At 41.2% G+C, this 19,381-nt stretch overlaps 2 protein-coding genes across 3 annotated transcripts; one reads left to right on the top strand and one right to left on the bottom strand.

Moving 5' to 3' along the window:
• The first annotated feature begins 345 nt into the window (after positions 1 to 345).
• On the top strand, positions 346 to 6,741 carry LOC311032212 (solute carrier family 2, facilitated glucose transporter member 11-like). Its single transcript, XM_084038847.1, has 12 exons — positions 346 to 448; positions 1,801 to 1,899; positions 2,814 to 2,974; positions 3,733 to 3,857; positions 3,930 to 4,059; positions 4,355 to 4,503; positions 4,725 to 4,912; positions 4,993 to 5,103; positions 5,785 to 5,886; positions 5,964 to 6,039; positions 6,129 to 6,256; positions 6,345 to 6,741. The coding sequence occupies exons 1-12, from the start codon at positions 428 to 430 to the stop codon at positions 6,537 to 6,539; spliced, it is 1,485 nt and encodes a 494-aa protein (XP_083894973.1). The 5' UTR covers positions 346 to 427; the 3' UTR covers positions 6,540 to 6,741.
• Positions 6,742 to 7,057: 316 nt separating this feature from the next.
• Positions 7,058 to 18,965, bottom strand: patz1 (POZ/BTB and AT hook containing zinc finger 1). Of its 2 annotated transcripts, XM_084038772.1 has the most exons (6): positions 17,508 to 18,965; positions 16,703 to 16,766; positions 16,407 to 16,578; positions 14,042 to 14,200; positions 10,979 to 11,191; positions 7,058 to 10,594 (listed from the first exon to the last, which is right to left on the bottom strand). In XM_084038772.1, exons 1-6 carry the CDS (start codon positions 18,731 to 18,733, stop codon positions 10,116 to 10,118), a joined length of 2,313 nt encoding a protein of 770 aa, XP_083894898.1. In that variant the 5' UTR covers positions 18,734 to 18,965; the 3' UTR covers positions 7,058 to 10,115. The 2 variants fall into 2 exon arrangements, with proteins under 2 accessions (XP_083894898.1, XP_083894899.1); XM_084038773.1 differs by lacking the exons at positions 10,979 to 11,191; positions 14,042 to 14,200.
• Positions 18,966 to 19,381: the final 416 nt, after the last annotated feature.

The raw sequence follows: 19,381 nt of genomic DNA, 5'->3' as shown, positions 1-19,381 counted from the left end.
GATGAGTTGTAATTCCCTCAATGAGTAACCTGATCTTCATGTGTAAAAATCAGCGCAGTGCCTCTTTATTGTGCGCTAGTAATGTAATGTAATGTACAAACTGCAAGTGACCTTAAGTATGCTGCAAATAATTCCCCTCATAATCTCACATAATCTTATAATACAATTCTTTTGCATGTGTGTTCTGTTTAGTTTTTTTTTTTTATAGTAATGTCTAACCAGGCTTTCTCATGACAATCACAGGAATCAGCCAGACAGACCAGGCTGAATCAAGTGCAGTGTTTGCTCATCCCTGTGACGCACGTCACACGCATGCTGATCCTACTGTAACAACATGAATGGACAACCAAAGTCTCCTGACGTGTTACTCTTTAAATAAGATGCTCCATTCTGCAGCCAGCATCCAGGGAGCCGGCACAGGGCAACGATGGACAGTGCATCAAGAAAGGTAGGTGAACATAGTTACAAGAAAAAGATTCCACCTCAACCAGTGAACCATCGTATTTTAAACACTTCGTCCTTCGTACTTTGTATTTATAAAACACGTTAGTTCACTTCGTGTGTGTAGTAACGAATGCATACATACATGCAAGCAAAACTATCAATTCTGCAAAACTATATCTGTAGATGGAAATGGTTTTAGTATTTGATAAAATCTTAATATTGGGTCCTTGAGGGCACAATTAAAGATAGCAAAGAATGGACATTGAATTTGATAGGCCTAATTATGGATTTTAGTCTCCTTAAGACAGTGTGATTATGAATATTATAGTATGTAATGATATTTTAAGTCATAGGCCTTCTTTAAAATTAGCCACTTTGACTGCTGGCCAGTCTACATATGTGAATCTATAAATCAGCTAACACTGTTGCATTTTTCCACTTATGGGAAAAAATATCTCACTGTTGTGATCGCTTTTATTTTTGAAACACAGCCATTCAGTGTTTGGGGAATATTTCTTCTACCTCGTTGTCTTTCCACTATCTTCTCCTCTGCTTAAGAAACTCTCATTCCTCTTAAAATGAGTCTCTGGAGGATGATGGGTCTTTGTGAATAACCTTTATTTTGACCAAGGTTTTTTTAATAACATTAAGGGGAAACCTTTAAGAATTTTCTTCGAATTTAGTAGAAGCAACTCTTTGTTCGCTTTATGAATACGGGCCTTTAATAATATCTAACAACAAAAACCTTTTCAGATGTAGAACCACACACTCCTAGCCACAAACTCACTTCTGTATCCGCTGTGCCGTGAATAAAACTCATGAAAGAACTATTTTTCTTCTACATACCCATTTATTATTAGCAAAATCTGCTTGAAGTATCAATATAAAAGTAGTCATTGTGATGGGAATTTTTCATTTCGTAGTTCATTGTAGTAAAATTAGTAGTTTGAGTAGTTTTAACTCATACTATTCCATGTGTGTCATGAGGTAACCTATATTCTGCACTTATGTCATGTCATGTGTTACATGAGTTGTAAAATTTATCTTGTGACACCAGCACAGCTGGCAAGTCAATATGGATCTATGGACACTGATGAGTGGTTCAAACACCACATTCTGGACAAAGTTCTCCGTCTACACAAACAACGGAACAATGCTTTCTGATGACACGTCACAAACATCTGTATAAAAAGCCCTTCTCAAGACTGAAGACTTGGTCAGACTCTTAAGGAGTCTTATCTAATAAGAATTAATATTTTATAATCTTATCGTATGATTTATATGTCCAGTTAAATGTTTTAATTGTGTTTTTTAAAATGACATTACTGTATATTTAATGTCCACTTTACATTTCAGCTGCAGTTCTGGAGGCTTTATCTGCTGTCACTGGTGTTGGGAATTGGGGGGTCCTTTCAGTATGGGATTCAGGTTTCTGTCATCGCTTCTCCAGCAGTGGTAAGATTTCTATTAATCCGACGTAAAGAATGCCTACCTTAAAGGTTTGCCGTGTGAACTGAAGCACAACTCTCTCACTTAACTTACTCTACATTAATCATTTGAAAACACCTTTTACAATTTATTTTATGTAGTTTTATTTTCATGCTGGTATTATTACTTAAAGCAGAGATCTTCAACAGGGGGTCCGGGACCCCTAGAGGGGCCGCAGAGTTACAGACAGGGTCCCCAAAATAATTTGATGCCCTTTCAAAATTTAAAATGTCCAAAAATACACATTAACATTAATATAACATGTAATAAGCATATATAAAGGTTAATTGTTAATTGTGTTAATGAGAAATTGTGATGTAGAAATGCCAATATAGAATTACAATATGTTCAATAAATATATTAATCCGTCAACAATTATTATTTGAATGGTTTAGCATTGTAAACATACATCATTACAAAGTACTGTTATGCAAGGCACTATAGGCTGCACTACACGTTATTATTGACCGGTTTAATGAGCAACACAATTTTATACGATATGTAATAGGGGGTCCCTCCACTGGGTCACTATCGGCCTTGGGGTCCGGAAAAACACTGAAGACCTCTGATTTAAAGATTATTTTAATTGAGTCTATTGTTTATTATATTCATTAAACGATGTAGTAAAAATGGGCTGGAATGGGACACTTTATCATCATAAGTATTCTTATTTCTAAATTAATGTGTTCCGATTATTGGCCAAGTAACTTGAATGCTAAAGTGTATAATATCAGTAGTATAAGGAGTGAAGTCATTAAGTCAGGATATTTAATATTGTATATAATATTGTATTTTTCCCTGTGATGGAATTGTTATCTGAAGCTCTGATTCATAATCAGAAGACTCTTTAAAATGTCTCTTGACCTCTGACCTTTCTGCAGCACGTTCAGAGTTTTGTGAACCACACGTGGTTGATCAGGTACGGCGCTCCAGTGAATGACGCCACCAACCAGGTCATCTGGTCCTTCATCGTGGCTGTGTTAAGTCTTGGAGCCTGGGCCGGGGCCATTCACAGCGGCAGCCTTCCTGTCACTTACGGCAGGTGAGACGCGTGTATGTGCAAACACACACACACACACACACACACACACACACACACACACATTCTGTGGGGTTAGTTGTTAATTAATAGCAAACACTCAAGGATTACTTGCTGACATCTCTGGTTTGACATCCCTCTTAGGCCTGACAATTATTTATTTTGGAGCCTAAAGTACAGTTAGCAAACTGGAAGCAAATGAAAAACATCAATGTTCAGTTTTAGTACAACATTAATCTGGTCTATACTCTATTGTAAGTGCTTTCCCACAAAACAACAGACCGGAATCAGGGGACTTTTTGAGCTACAAAATAAAAGCTAATTGGCAAAGAAGCTACTGTTGGTGCGAATATATGATTCTCAACCGCTTGAGTTGCAGGTGTTGTTATGGTAAGAATACCACTTTCAAGTATGTACGTTAAATATGAAGCTTCAGTCATGAGATGGTTAACTTAGCCGAGCATGAAGACTGGAAACAGCAAAAAAAAAAAAAAAAAAACCTGTAACACCACAACATGTAAAATTTACATTTAGTTTTTTGTATAAAGAATTATATATAAGCGGTTTTTAAACAGCTTTAGGGGTGCTGGTAGTGATGCATCCACGCTAGCTCTTGCTAAGCTAAGCTAATCAGGTGGTGGTAGGCTAGCTAATCGTATCTGAGTCTCAGCTAGAAACTATTAAACTATTTAATAGAAGTAAATGTTGCAGGTTGCTATCAACATAAATATCATTTCCATTTGGTGTTTCTTTCGCTGCAGGAAAAAAGCCCTCCTGTTCAACAACGTCGTGGCGATCGTCGCAGCCCTCATCATGCTCTTCAGTCGCATGGCCAAGTCTTTCGAGATGATCTTGCTGGGAAGATTTCTCTACGGATATAATGTCGGTATGTTCTGATGATGTGAAGCGTGCATGTTTTTTTGTGTCTTTCCATTTTTAACCTTGTCTTGCTCCACAGGTCTTGGCTTGAGTGTACACCTCATGTATCTTGGGGAGTGTTCTCCAAAGAAACTCAGAGGTTTCATGACTCTCACAAGCTCAATCTTCATTGGATTTGGAAAAGTCATGGGGCAAATAATTGGCATCAAGTAAGAACTGGCTGTTGACACTTACAGTATTTACTCCCTTACTTATTAAGGAGGCCAAGTTACAAATTGTTCTTTCCGGACACAATAAAAAAAAATCAGATTAGGTTTTTTAACCCTAACCCTAACCCCCTAACCCCCTAACCCTAACCCCCTAATCCTAACCCTGTTCCAGACTTCAAGCAGCACATATCGATGTCTTAAGCAATCTTAATTACTGTATTTTACGTGTGCATTCATAGATCTAGTACCTCATTTTTCCTACTACTTATCAGACTTTGTTTTACACTCTGTTTAGGGAGATGATGGGTACAGAAGAAATGTGGCCATACCTCTTAGCTGTTAGTGGTATTCCTGCCATCCTGCAGTTTGTGACACTGCTTTTCTTCCCCGAGACGCCTCGATACCTTTACATCGACAAAGGAGACACTGAAGGCAGCAAAAAAGGTGAGTGACACGGCAGACTCTGCATCGAACGTTTAATGTAGATACAGTTTTAATTTTTTTTTACCTCACCTTACTAAAACAAAAACAAACGATGACCTTTCAGCTCAAATAATGTGAACTCTTATCCACTCTTATCAATTCTGTTAAGTCGGACAGGTTACCAAACCACGCTGCTAAACCCCGAGTATGATCCGGGATGTGTTTGTATATGCATGTCAAAGTCCTGCAGTGGCTGTGGCAGGAGGAAAACTTAAAGCTGGAGCTGGACGACATGGAGAAAGAGAGAGAGAGCACACAGGGAGAGAAGGCCAAGACTGTGCTGGACGTCCTCCGCTCTCGCTGTGTGAGATGGCAGCTTCTGACTCTGATCATCCCCTGTGCTGGTGTTCAGTTCTGCGGCATCAACGCTGTATGTTCACATATAGCTACACGTTGGCTCTTCTGCTTCATCCGGTTTAATGGCGTCTAATATTTAATTCTGTCGTCCAGCTGTATTTCTACGCCTTTGACATTTTCCGTGAGTCCGGAGTGCCAGAGGACCAGATGCATTACTTGGCCATTGGTATTGGAGCAACAGAGCTCATCACGGTAACGCTGTGTGTAAGTATCTCTTTCAACGTTACAGAAAACCGAATCATGAAATTACACGTGAAGGAAGATAACGACGCAGTACAAAAGAAGTTAGACCTAAAGAGACTCCCGCTTTGTCCTCAAAGGAGTCTCAACTCTGGGGTTTGAGTGTGGATAATATTATAATGACAATATTGTATAATAATATTCAGTACTGCAAGTTTGGTGAGAATAACGAGGGCTACATATTCTTTAAAAAAATCAAAGTTGAGAGGCACAGAAAACACTGGGAAAGAGATATCCATAAAATAAATAGCCACGTTCATAACTGCATTCTTTTTTTCATCAGTTTGTCCCCAAAGGGCAAATAGTTGCACAGCAGTGAAGGTAACACTTGATACCATAATAGAAATTAGTACAAAATTCTGGTAATTTAAAGAAAATATGGATCCATTTTACATTCAATTGGTCCATGGTCACTGGAATAAAAAATGCACTGTAGTATTTTTAAAATGTTTTTTTTAAGTCGGTAACGAGAGGGATTGGTAGGTTTCAAGGGGGCGGAAATAGTCTGTGCATTACATTTGAGGGTTTTCTTCTTGTATGTTGGGATAAAACCTTTGTACACAACTAACAAATTTCAATATGAGATTTTTTTTTTTTTTTAAATGGGTAAAAAGAACAAAATATTTTTTATTCAACATGTCTCAGTCCTTCTTGATAGATCGTGCCGGCAGAAAGAAGCTAATGGGCTACGGCTATCTACTGATGGGTGTCACCATGTGTGTACTTACTATCATGCTGTCCATCAAGGTAAATCCACCTCACTAGTGCATACTACTCAACTCTGTGTTGTTGAGAGTATGTTAAACATGTTTTCTCTCCTACAGGATCTGTACTCATGGATCCCCTACATGAACATCGCCCTGATCTTTTGTGTCATCTGCATTTATGGACTTGGACCTTGTGAGTCTTCTGTTGCTTGTTCACCTCAAAAGTTAAACATTTCATACATAGAGGTTGGATGATTCACTTTTCTTTTAATCCTGTTTAAGCTGGCGTGTCTATGGCTCTTCCTGCGGACCTCTTCCTACAGGCCTGGCGTCCTTCTGCTTACGTCATCAGCGGGACGGTCAACTGGCTTTGCATGTTCCTGGTGGGGATGTTGTTCGGCTACGTTGTGGTGAGATACCTGCTGTGTATGCCTCCAAATAATGCATTTGCATCATGTGAGCTCTGCTCTTTAACACTCTGTTTGTGTTTCCATGCAGAGTGGACTCGGGCAGTTCTGCTTCCTGATTTTCGTGGCATACTCCTTTTTCAGTTCAGCATTTCTTTTATATTTTGTCCCAGAGACCAAAGGAAAGACAATGGTAGAGATTATGGAGGACTTCAACAAACTGAATTACAAGAACAGGAGCGCTGACATCGACAGGACCGACACTGATCTTGCAACTAAATTTTAACATATTTATATATTTCCATATATATGTCACCTGTGACATTTTTGGATCCACTTTTGAAAATGAACTCTTCTGTTAAACACTATAAACTATATTAGATGTATTTCAGGAAACAAGGAAATGTATTGATTCAATAAACCAAAGCATTCATTACTTATCAATAGGACCATCTATCAGTTAAGTAGAAATATTAAAATCGGATTATGTACTGGCAATACATTTGAAGATTGTAAATATATAAACATCAAAAGTGAAACATTTGTAACTGTTTTCTGCTAAAAACATGGGAAATGATCAAATTACCCTTTTCTTCTGTTTCTTTGCTTTAATCTGCTGTCCTGCCTTGTTGGTCAATTAGAAGTTTTCAAAATAAAAATAATTAATAATAATAAACATGAAACAAAGCCAAACCAAAAAAAACAATATAATATTTAGATTTATTTGTGGACATCTGGGGGAAATAAACAGCCAACACAGAAGCGTAGTCCACATGTCAGTAATAAATACAAGAGAAAAGTTGGGAGCTTTTTAAATTTCAATTTATTTGAAGCTCATCTCTGTACCAACAAGAGAGATGAGAGTCAATAACAGAGTACAAAAACAAATATCTATAGAAAAGTATGCTTATATTGAAATATGTCCGAAGACGTTATAACAAAACATGTAGCTCACGTCTTAAGAGCAATCTTGTCGAGTATGATGATAAAATAACAAGTTAACATATTGTACATTTTCTGTGTGTTTTTATACAAAAGTGTCAACGCAAGTCACTCTGTACAATTCTTAACCTTTACAAAAGAGGACCTTTTTTAATTAATCCACTGCTGTGCACTATCAATATTTGGAAGGCACTTTGCAACAGACCAAAAGCAGAAAGCAAATACATTTGGGCCTAAATACTCAACGAAAACAACTTTTACACTTGAGTACCAAACATGAAACAGAATCACGCATCCCAGTGAAGAACACACACGAAGGAGCGTCAAGTCCTTAGAGCATCTTCCACTTGTTAACGACAAACACAACCCTCATCACCTCACCAGTGCAGAGTGGATAAAAAAAAAAAAAAAAAAAAAAAAAAAAAAAGGAGAATTAAACTAAAGACATGACATGTGCAGCTGGCAGTGTACAGTACGGTGAACAGTGAATCTATTACTGCCACCAACCAGTGATCGACATTCAGCCCCACCTCAGCTCGCATGTCACAACATGTAGTCTACATCTTCTATCAAATGGCCATAACTTAACATCCCTCCACATGATAGACGAGGAGAAAAACAATCGATATATGTACAGGACCACCATTGACAAACACTGATCATATTGGTTGGTTCATATATATTTATATATATTTATAGAATGTGTATATGAATGGTATATACACTTGTTACAATCACAACCATAAATAATATAGGAATGTACTGAATTTAACAGCCTAGATACACAAATAATAATTAATCAGAAAAGTAGATCAAAACACAGAAACAGACACACACACACACACTCTCTTTTTACAAAGACCATGACTGCAAGCGCGCACACACACATACACACACACACACACACACACACACACACTGCTAGCCCCTCCTCTGATTTGCATACCAGTTTTACAACACAAGAAAAAAATAACTTATGAGAAAGATGTTAAGCGATGAAGATGATTACATTTCAGTTCAGTGTCGTCTTACAAGCCAATTTCCGAACAGTGATCGCTCATTTATGTACAAAACGAAGAAGCATGTCATGATTGTGAAAAGGGGCGTATGTTTGCATTTTCAATTACTTTAATCAAAAGCAATCTTTACTTACACTGACTTGATTTCTTTCCTACTCAGTAACATCTCGTCTGCTTTTTCAGGAGGCAAAACCGATTCAGTGGACTAGAACCGTTGCGGTGTGGAGCAAGATTTCAAATTAAGCAAAGGAATCATACAATTAAGTCTGTCTATGCGAGACACTCCGATGGATATCTTGTGGCTTCGCTAGCGGCCATTAGTGCAAACCCAAGATACATCCACTAACCGCACAAGCAAATCTGACAGGAGGTGGGCGAGCAATACAAGACGGTGATCCAGAGGAAGAAACACTGGAGAAATAAAGTGAACTTGATTACTTGAGTCTACAAAAGTAGCATTAGGTTGGTCGGTCCGGCTGGTGGATCAGGGTGTGACACATTCTTCTAAACCCCCCTAGCTGTTCCACAACACACATAACCACATTTCTCAATTTAACATAATTTAGAGGGGGAAAGTATCACAAAAAAATCACAAGATTTAAAAAAAAAAAAACTGTACACAAAACCAAGGGAATGAATAAGTTAATAAAATATAATCTACATTTCTCAAAATATATACTGACCTTGGTCCCTGTTTAATGTACACAGCTGATTTAATACCTCACAAACAAGGCTTGGAAACATTGTCATTGTGGGGGGGGGGGGGGGGGGGGTACAAAGCTCATTCCTAATAAGCTCAAGGCATGTTTCAAGAAAAAAAATTGTTGGTAAAAAAAAAAGTTATTTTAAGTTAAGTATTCCTGCACACAATATACATTATAGTAATAATGGCTTTCCCCGTATTAGTTCTGCATGCTTTTGCATATATGATGTACAAGTCATCCTATTAAAAGACCTGGATCTGGGCAAACAAAACAAACAGAAGCCTAAAAGCGGTGCTATTGGAGCTTTAAATATTTTTTCAGCCAACATTTTGTATGCATTTCTAAAGTTGGTTTTCATTTGTGTATTTGCAACAACTTTGTATTGTTTAAATCATATGAAGTTGGCAAAAAATATTAACTGCTGTGTTTTTTTCTTCAGTTATGACTTTTTTGACGGTTCATATTTAAAGTTGAACCCATGTTTTAAAGGGTGCTTCTTAAATGCAATCCTGACAACAGTAGTTCATTAGGTCCATGACAGCTATCAGTTTTTACTCAGTGGTCAGCAAATTAAGATAACTGCTCTCAATACATGTGTCATGAAATATGCCATGGGCCTGTTAGGAACGTTTCTCAGGATAATTCAATTGATTGAAAGAAAATCTGTTACCAAAAACCGAGGCCAAGAAAAACAACATCTTAAAAGAAGCAGAGAACAACATAAATACAGAATTTAGCCCTCTCGTTGCTCTGAGGTAAAAGCATCCGTTTACAGCCTTTAAGGGGACAAGCAATATGAAGCATTAAACTCATTGAAATGGCCAAAGGTCAATTTACAAAAGAGCAGTCAAAGAACAGACAGTAATTACTTTTTTTAAGTTGCTGTAAATAATTCATCTCATGTCAGGAAACACTTGTGCAGCTAAAAAAAAAAAACACACACACACACATAAGACAAAAACAAATAATATCAAACACAACTTCAACAGATCCACGTTAGATAAAAGGAAATAAAACCTTCATGTCGCTTCAAGAAAATTCCGACAACGCACTTTTCATACTCTGAAAAAAGTAGAAAAAGTAGGAATCGTATGGCAGTCTGTGACAAAAATATCGGATACACACTGAGCGACGTAACAAACATAAAAAGTTATTCCCAAATACAGAGCATCTTCTGCAGGCTTTGTCCTAAGAATGTCACTTCCCTCCGAAGTCGATTCCACTTTGTCCAGCCTCGGCGTCCACCAGTGAAGAGGCGAACGCAGACTGGACTATCTGAAAGCCAAAAGATTCCAGCAGGGACATGTTTTGTTGCGGGGAGAAGGGGGAGGTCACGGACGAGGCCAGCTCATTTAAGCCCGACCCTGAACCCCCCTGGGTCTTCTGGGCTTTGTGAACTCTGTGCTGGTGCTTGTTGAGGTAGGACTTGGTGCGGAAAGCCTGACCGCAGATGCCGCAGGTAAACTTCTTCTCAGGGTCCGTCTTGGCTTTAGATCCCTCTGGAGAGCCCAGCGCCTCCACAGAGGCTCCGTTACAGGCTAAAGAGGGCATCTCGAGCGCCGGCCCGTCAGGTTTGTGTGGAGATTTAAGCTCGTCGCCGTTGGGCAACTCCCCAAATGAAGGATCCGATTCTTCTGATTCCAGATGAGGACATTTGTCGGTGTTTTCCTGCCCATCTGTGGTGAACACAGCATGGATAGGAAGGGAGAGAGTGAGACAGAGAGGGGGAAAAAGTGGGAGGGAGGCATGAATTAGGACAAATGGATTACATAAAAGGTTATTTAATCCAGCAGTTGGTTGGCACCTGCAAAAACTTGCACAAAAAACAATACTTAACTTGCAAACTTAATGGAAAAGGCACCAAGTTCAAGTAAAACAAATTAATCTTACAGATCAATCTCTAAATATAGTAAAAAAAAAAAAAGAAGGCTACAACATTACACAATCATCTATGTCAGTCCATTTGCTCAGTGTCCACTGACAGCTCCGCTGTGCTCAGCCACTCAGTGGGCAGTGCTAGCACCATGCCCCCACCCACCCTCCTGCTGGACTGTACTGACCTGCAGCAGGCCCATGGACGGGGAAGCCAGGCACCCCGCCAGAGCGACAATCCCAGAAATATGGAGCCCCACCTGCCTTCCCCATGAGCAGCTCAGGCTGCAGGCCCAAGGCTGGAGGGCCAGGCTGGGGAAGAACTGGGTGTCCAGAGAGCCCATGAAAGCGACCCTCTGCCTCAGACGAGGTGAGAAGCAGCTGGCGACTGGCGCACAGGTCTACACAACACCCGGCCAGGGAGAAAGGAAGGGGAGGGGGCAGACATAACAGGCCGGCGGAAACCATATGGACAGAATTACCTTCATTTCATGACTAGTATTTGAAATACTGTCTGCTAAACATACAAGACCGTTTTGCTAGTTTGAATGAATCCATGTTGAGTGAGTCCCGTCACTAAATATAAGTGATTAATTATTTAACATTTTCCTCTTTTCCTTTTCCAGCAAAGACCAAATCACCAAACTTTAAATTTAAATAACTGACTAAAATCAGCTGATACTGTGTTTCACATCCAATCTATTTTTAACAAATAACAAGCTCCTTTTATCACATTGAATTACATAAAGTGTTTGTCATTTAAGTGCAAACTTTTCTCACAGTGGACATTTTGACTTGTTAAACACAGGTGTATTTAAGATAACAAATGGTCGTATTTAACTCCATTTGTATCACTCATCTTCTTGGTTTCAGTAATAAGCTTGACTGGAACTTCAGAGCCATGCTGAGCAGCACTTTGGTAACTGCTAAGATGCTATCTATCTGCCACGTGACAGTCAGGCAAACTGTTGTCCTCAGTGCTGAAGGAAAAACATTTATACTGCAACACGAGGTCTGCTCATTTACCGACACTCGTAGCAGGAGAGAATTGGGTGGGATCCCGACTGAAGGACTCAACAATCAATTATATTCATCCATTCATCTTCTCACAATGCTATTCTTAAACTATCTTGACAAGATGCAGAAAAAAAGACTTGCATAACTGAGCAAGCAAACAATAATACTGCCCAACGGTCAGAATTTTGACTTGGTAAAACAGTGGATCATTGCATAGCGTGACATGTTGTTCTCGTCACAAGCCTGCAGGCAACATTGATTTAAACATCCTGGATTCAAAGGAAACTCCTATCACACAAACTCCAAATTAGCTTGTCAAGTCACGACAAGCTTTTTTTATATATATATATATATGGTGCAAATTAAGTCCTATTGACTGAATAATGACACCACGAGATAAAACAAGGTCGTACAATTTCCAAAAATAACTGGCAACAACAAAAAAGACGGCATAAAATATCTATAAGAGTTAATGCACCAACAGTCACATGTCTACTGTGATGCAATTTAGAAGATGAATAGGAGGCTGATTGGTATCAGTTCTGAAATCAAAAGAAGCTCTATTAATAATCAATCATTTTGATAACTTTGTTTTATAAGTGGACAAAAAGCATGTTTTTCAAATGCTCCATGCTTGTGTTTTTTCCCCCTGATCATTCATATAATTAGTTACAACTACAATCAACAGATGCAATACTGTCAGATGTGGTCATGCCTCACTGTGGACTGTCTCTATGCGACTGACTCTACAAAGGTTTCAATGAATCCAGGGCGAATGGAGCACACATTAGGACACTCATGCAACACTGTGCACTGCTGAACAACTGCCGATGGACCAGCCAAGCAGAAACAGTCGCCATATGATGCCATGGCCATGCTGGACAGACACACACACACACACACAAAAGAAAAGTGACTCAGCATTCCACATTCTTACATCATGTGTAAGTAAAGTGTCAACAACAAAGTCTAGAGAACTTCATGGTCGATTACTGTACGTGAAGTTGGGAACTTTAATGTGTCTGTATACTAGTCACAGTATCTGGCCTGATGAAGAACTACAGGCTGAGTTATGCTTCCGCGTCGACACAACGCAAGGGGGCTTGCGGACCCCTTACGTCCTTGCGGACCCCCCTTACGTCCAACGCAAGGGCCTGACGTGTACCTCCCAAAAATCCTAGACGCGAGTCGAGGCGACGCAACACCAACGCAACACCAACGCAGTGGCATTGGCTGTGATTGGTCCGCTAACTACATCCGCTGGAGACCGCTATCCGGTTTCCACTCATAAACACCGCCATTTAAACTTTTAAAAGGCTACTTTTATTGTTTGCACCTCGTTTTATTGTTTGCACCTTGTCGCTTTTGCACAAAGAAATAGTTCTGAAAAATAGTGGATGTTTAAAGCCGGAAAGTAAACAAATAGGCTATAACGAGGCTAACGACGATATACGCCAAGAGTCTCGGTCGGTCGGTCAGTCTTTACAAAAAACATAGCGCCCTTTACCGTTGTGGCATTGAATTGCATTTCGACACGTAAACCCAACGCAGAACCATCACGGTCTCCAAGCAACTGCGTGGCCGTTGCGTAGCCATTGCGTGATCACTACGCGGAAGCATAACTCAGCCTTAAGTCTTCATTCACTGCACATAGTAGCACGCACAACAAACTACAGGAAAGGTCATATTTTCCCCTGTAGTTTCACTTCTGTATGCAAGCAAATGAGCTGCCTGCCTATTCAGGGGATTTATTCGATAGTAACAGATGCACTGCTCATAGGTAGCTACAGCAAAAAGGGGTTTCCTTGAGTCATATCTACAACACTAACCTTTGACATCAACCTGTGAACACACTAGCGTTTACTCCAACCCTTCATACAGCAGTTTGTTGAGCAAAATCAACCACCTGCCTAATCGTATACTACTGGATCTATAAGTTAGAGAATAATTTGAGAAAATGTCCTTATAAGAGAGGTGTAATACTTCAAGCCGTTTTCCTTCTACCTAATCACCACAAGGAGGTATTGTATACGCTGGTCCCTCTGAATGAAAGACAGTTAGCTAGCAGAAAGACACATGGAAATGCACAAAGTGTTTGAGCGGAAAGCAGGGGTTGATGTATGCTTGCGTTTTAAACATACACAAAAGAAGCGGCAGCATGTTTCTCCAAACAGCAGCGGAACAAATAACAGCCAGAAACATGAACGTTTGGGATGGGGCGGTCGGCTGCTTGCCTTCCACTGAGCACTGGCGTCCCATGTGGTAAGGGGTGCCGTTGTGCATCTGCAGCTCCCCCCGTGGCTCGGGGAAGGTGTGCATTGTGGCAGAGAGGGGCAGTTGAGAGCCATGGTGTGTCTTTATGTGCACCTTAAGGTAGGACGCAGTGGAGAAACCTGGGACCAGAGGAATAAAAGAACAAGGCAGTTGTTTGACACACTCAAGGCCTCGACTATGAGGACTGGCGTCCTGGCTTTTTGATGTCAGTGATCCCAACAGATACCATGATTTGTTTGACCAGAATAATGGAACACTAATAACTTGTTAAGGGGAAGTTAAATGAATATCTCTCTCTTTAATTTGCATCACTCAGGGACGAGTATTACTATATTACAGGCAAGTGGCAAAAATGGAAATTCCCTCGACTGTGCCAAGCAAACAAAGAGTGATGAACCATGTTAAGAGATGTTCTTCAAAAAGCACAGTACTTATATTCTTCTTGTGCAGGTGCACAAGAAGAATATATTGTTTCTTTCTTTTTTACTGCTATTTTGGTCTTTTTCACTTTAAAGTGATGGTTCGGAGTGAAATGTATATATACAGCTGGGCGTATACCCAGCTGTTTCCGTGAACGTATCCGTATACGCCGACTGCCATTAAACACCAACGAAGAAGAAGCTGTGCAAACACCGACGTGCCGTCTACGCAAACAGCGTAGCTTTAGCAGTAGAAGCTATCAGGCAAGTGTTCTTTTAAATAAACTCCTGATGTACTTACAAACTTTAAAATGCCTCGTTTTGTGAGTACAGACCCTATGTGTACTACTGCAGAAATTTGGTAACATTCCATGCATTATTAGTGGGGAAATTTAAGAGATATACTGTATGTACTATCGCGCTATTACGAAGCCGTTCGGCTGATCGCCCTATCTTGACCACTGCTGACCATCGATAAAATGCTTCCGAGGGGGTGTTTGGCTGGATGTCATGGTGGAAATTACCTAGGGTGCATTTTACTCCGAACCATCACTTTAATCCCCTAAATTGTGTACTTCAGTTACAGCTTCGTACCAGTGGTGGGAAGCATCAATCACCTCACGATTCGATTATTAAACGATTCTCGATGCATCACGATGCATGTCTATTTTGGATTTGAATATGATAATAATCTTTCAAAACCAATTCATATCTGTGTGATACAGTTGATGTACTAAATTACTCATATAAAATGTGATAAGATTGCCCAAAAAAGTAGAAAAAAATAGATTATAGACCTTACTGCATCGATGCAGAATCGTTCAACGAAGCATCACGATGCAATCGATTATTTCTCCCACCTCTACTTTGTACTAGTCACATTTAATTCTGTTCTTGTTTATACCTGCATTTGTATGCAACACTGCTCTTATTGTTTTGTGTAAAAACACAAGTTAATTGGACCTCTCTATATAGATAAAAAGACTGAAATAATGAAAAGACAAAGAACAGAATCACACCACCAGGAGGAGACCGCGGGTCTGAGGAGACCGCGGGTCTGAGGGGATCTTGATGTTTAGATCCTAATGCACGTGCTCAACAGGCACAAAAAAGAAGCACTGAAGAGACCTAAAAACATTTCCAGCTCGTAGCACCAAGACTGTATGTACAAAGTAGATGCCAACTTTCACACATATCTGTCACATTCAGTACGTGCTTTTCATTTTGTCTGCAGACATGCCCTGGAAACAAACAAAGTGTTAAATATTTTGTAATACTCAATGCTACTTATCCCCCAAAGAGTCACAAATATTGTATTAAAACAAGGAGCACAAGAAACTCGAATAGGGGGGCACACTCTGAACAAGACTTTGGGAAATGTCAGGTTTTTTTTATGATTCCTCCTGTGTCGAGGCAGAAAATAAATATACTGTGGAGGTGCCAACACACAGGACCCGAGGGGAGAAAAAAGAACCAGCACACTTTGAGGTGTGACTTTCTATCCCCGTAAAAAGCGAAAAACGTTCTTTATTTCATGCAAGGATGTATATTTATGTCCTTATGTGCACATGCGCATAATTGAAGGATAACACATTGCATCAATAGATAACTGAACATTTAGATAGTGGTCAACTCTGATAGTGGAGCTGTTTAGTCATGGTCTTGCAGTCATGACACACGCATGATAGTGTAACTCCACAAAAACTACAAAAGAAAATGTATTCATTGCAATAGTATGCCCATAACTCCAGACCTTCTCCAACAACACACAACAGAGCCAGCCAAATAGCGAAACCAGATTAAAGCCTCCGAATGTTCAGTACCAACTGAAACTGTGTTGAGACCCGGGACAGAGGTGTTTTCGGAGGAACCGTGCGGCGCATGCTGAGGTATTTTAAATAACTACCTTTGTTGCAAATGCCACAGTAGTTATGCGTCCCTTCACTGTGTTTCTTGAGATGGTCCGTCATGTAGGCAGCTCGCAGGAACTTCCCACAAACTTTGCAGGGGATTTTGTCCTCGTGACACGCAAGGTGCGACCGGAGGCGATCTCTCGTAGCAAAAGAGGCGTTACAAATCTGAAATAAAGAACAAACACGTCAACACCTTTCTCGCATATGATGGTTTAAAACCAACACTGGCTGTGGGTTTTCATAATATAGTAAGTGGCGATATAAAAGACATATAGATCCTGAATGTTACCTGGCACTTGTGGGGTCTCTCTGTTGTGTGAACCTGTTTGATATGTCCATTCAGGTGGTCTGGTCTGGGAAGAAAAAAAGGAAAATAATATCTGTTGCCCCTCTAATTTCAAATATAGTTCCACACAGCCAAGGATGACCAGAACATATCTTTTCACCACAGATTTGGTGACGCTCTCACAAACATCCATACACTCCCTCATCAAATTAACACCTAGAATGCAACTATTTGTGACTTATTGACATGTATTATCCGCATGTCTTTTAGCCTCCAAAGCAGTAGGTGGTGACAGTGAGTTTGCAGTAGGGCCTGGGGAAACTGGTCTGTGTGGTTGAAGCCAAATGACTCAGATGATAAATCACTGTGGTTCAGCAGCTTCTACTACAACAGCAACTGAGAGGTTGTGTATGACAATTAGAGTTTTGCAGAATATGGCCTTCTTAAAAAAAGCCCCACCACCGCAGACACTTAAGGGTTTGTCCTCTCTTTGCCAATTGGTACCCACTCAAAAAACTGACTACTAACAAGGCTTAACCAATTACCCCATTGTTTGGGCCTCAGGCCTAGACCTAAGCTCCTGGTGATAAATTAGCTGAGTGTGTGTGTCTGTCTGTGCATCTCAAAAGCTTATTAACAGCTTTATTAACTCCATCTATAAAGTGTTTATTGCAAAGCTGTTCTTTAGCCTTAATATCTGCATCTCATATGCCAATACATAAGACTTGCACCTGAAAGAAACGGTTTCCTGGGTGATTTGAGAAACCCAGTCACTGGTTTTATTGTGTGTAAATACAATTGCACTCACCTTGAAAAACCTTTCCCACAGCTTTGGCACACGTACGGCTTGCCGACTGAGCCGTCATGGGACCGCACATGGTATGACATCCTGTCCTTGCGTTTGAACCGGAGCCCACACACATGGCACGCGTACGGCTTCTCCCCGGAATGGGAGAGCTTGTGTCGGTTCAGGTGGTAAACGTCGCGGAAAACTTTCCCGCAAATGTCACAGCCGACGTGCCGCCTGGTCCTCTCCCGTTTGCGGCCGTTGTCCAGCGTCAGCCCCCCGTGTAACTGCACGCCGTTTTCCATCAGACCCGGCGGAGACAACAGAGAGATGCCGCCCGCCGCTGACAGGCTGTCACCGACATTGTTTACACCGCCGATGTGAGCTCCGTGTTGCGCTTCGTGGTTCTTCAACCGCGACGCCTCTGTAAACGCTTTGCCGCATGTCCCGCAAGGAAAAAGCACATTGTCCTTCTGGTTATTAAAGTGTACAGCCTCCTTCTTTGGTCTGCCCCGGTTTCTTTTCGACCCCGGGGAGCCAGCGTCGTGCTGAAACGTGTTCTCCGGTATTTCCGTCGACGGGGAAACGGACAGTCCTTCCACGGGCTCCAACATCGGCATCGATGACTCGCCGCCCTCCTCCAATAACACGATCGCGTTGTCCGCGCTCCCGTCCACATGCATCGGTGCATTGTTAGCAAAGCTTTGACCGTTCACCAGCATCCCCGTTCCGTTCACCAGATCCTGCTGCGCCACCGGGAAACCCAGCTCCGTGGCCCCCGTGGCCTGGAACAGGCTGGCGTCTCCTCCCCGTAAGGTCGGGATGAGGATTTGCACGTTCGACTGTTTGATCACCTCCTGACATATCTCAATGACGGACCGCATCAGCAGAAACTTGGCAGCTGTCATCAACTCCGGGAAGCACTCGAGCCGCACCACAATCCTGGAGGTGTAGGCGAAGTCCAAAACGTCTTTAAAAACTTTGGGGCTGATGGTGTGCATCTCCAGCTCCTTGGTGTCGCCGTCGCCCTCCGCCTGGCGGCGGAAGACCGACTCGAAATACTCGCTGCACGCGGCCAACACAGCTTTGTGTGCGGGGAAGCTCTCCTCGCCGACGCGCAAGATCACATCGCAGAACCTGCCTCCATCTTTCCTCTGGGTGTTGAGGTTGTGTAGCATCTCCGCACTGTGCTTGCTCACCTGGTAGGTGTACGAAGAAGTCCAAGACGGCTCCGCTACCTTCTCCATGCCGAATTCATCCAATAGCAATGGTTGTTAGCGACAACGGTCGGAGAAATGACGGCTTTCTCGTGACGATTTCGATCAGTTGATACCAGCTAGCTACAAAAAAATCCGACACCAACCGCCCCTCCCCGTCGTTTTAGCACCTAACGTTAAACGTTAGCAGTAGCAGAGAAAAATGGCAGCCCCCCAGCTTCCTGTGAACTTTGACCCTGGTTTCTTGAGGGGGTGGGGGTCGCTCTTGTTTTGAGGAAATAAAATGTTTCTCTGGTGGTTTATATTGAATGTGTGTGTTTTTTTTTGTTATAATTCTGTCATTTTAATGGCTGTCGGGAATAGGGGGTCTCTCAAGTCTTTATGCCGAAACGTTAATACGCAGGTCTCTTCCTGCTTGGTCCGTTGGTAAAACCCCTCCCCCAACCCAACACAAACATGAGAAACCCCTTTTCCTCTGCGAGCCCAGTGTCTACGCATGTAAAGCATTATACTGTACACGTAACTGAAGGTAAACTCGGGCTCGGCTACAATAACAAAAGGTGCTTGTGAATTTAAATGCAGAGTAGCTAAATTGAAAATATATTTTTCTAATATCTGTAGAAAAAAATTAAATGGATTATCAGTTTGGAAAATAGTGAAGGCTTACCATTTTTTAAC

Source organism: Eutrigla gurnardus, assembly GCF_963514095.1.
Source record: "Eutrigla gurnardus genome assembly, chromosome: 2".
Taxonomy (NCBI): domain Eukaryota; kingdom Metazoa; phylum Chordata; class Actinopteri; order Perciformes; family Triglidae; genus Eutrigla; species Eutrigla gurnardus.
Note: the sequence above shows the minus strand (reverse complement) of the source record. Positions and strands in the feature narration are given on the sequence as shown.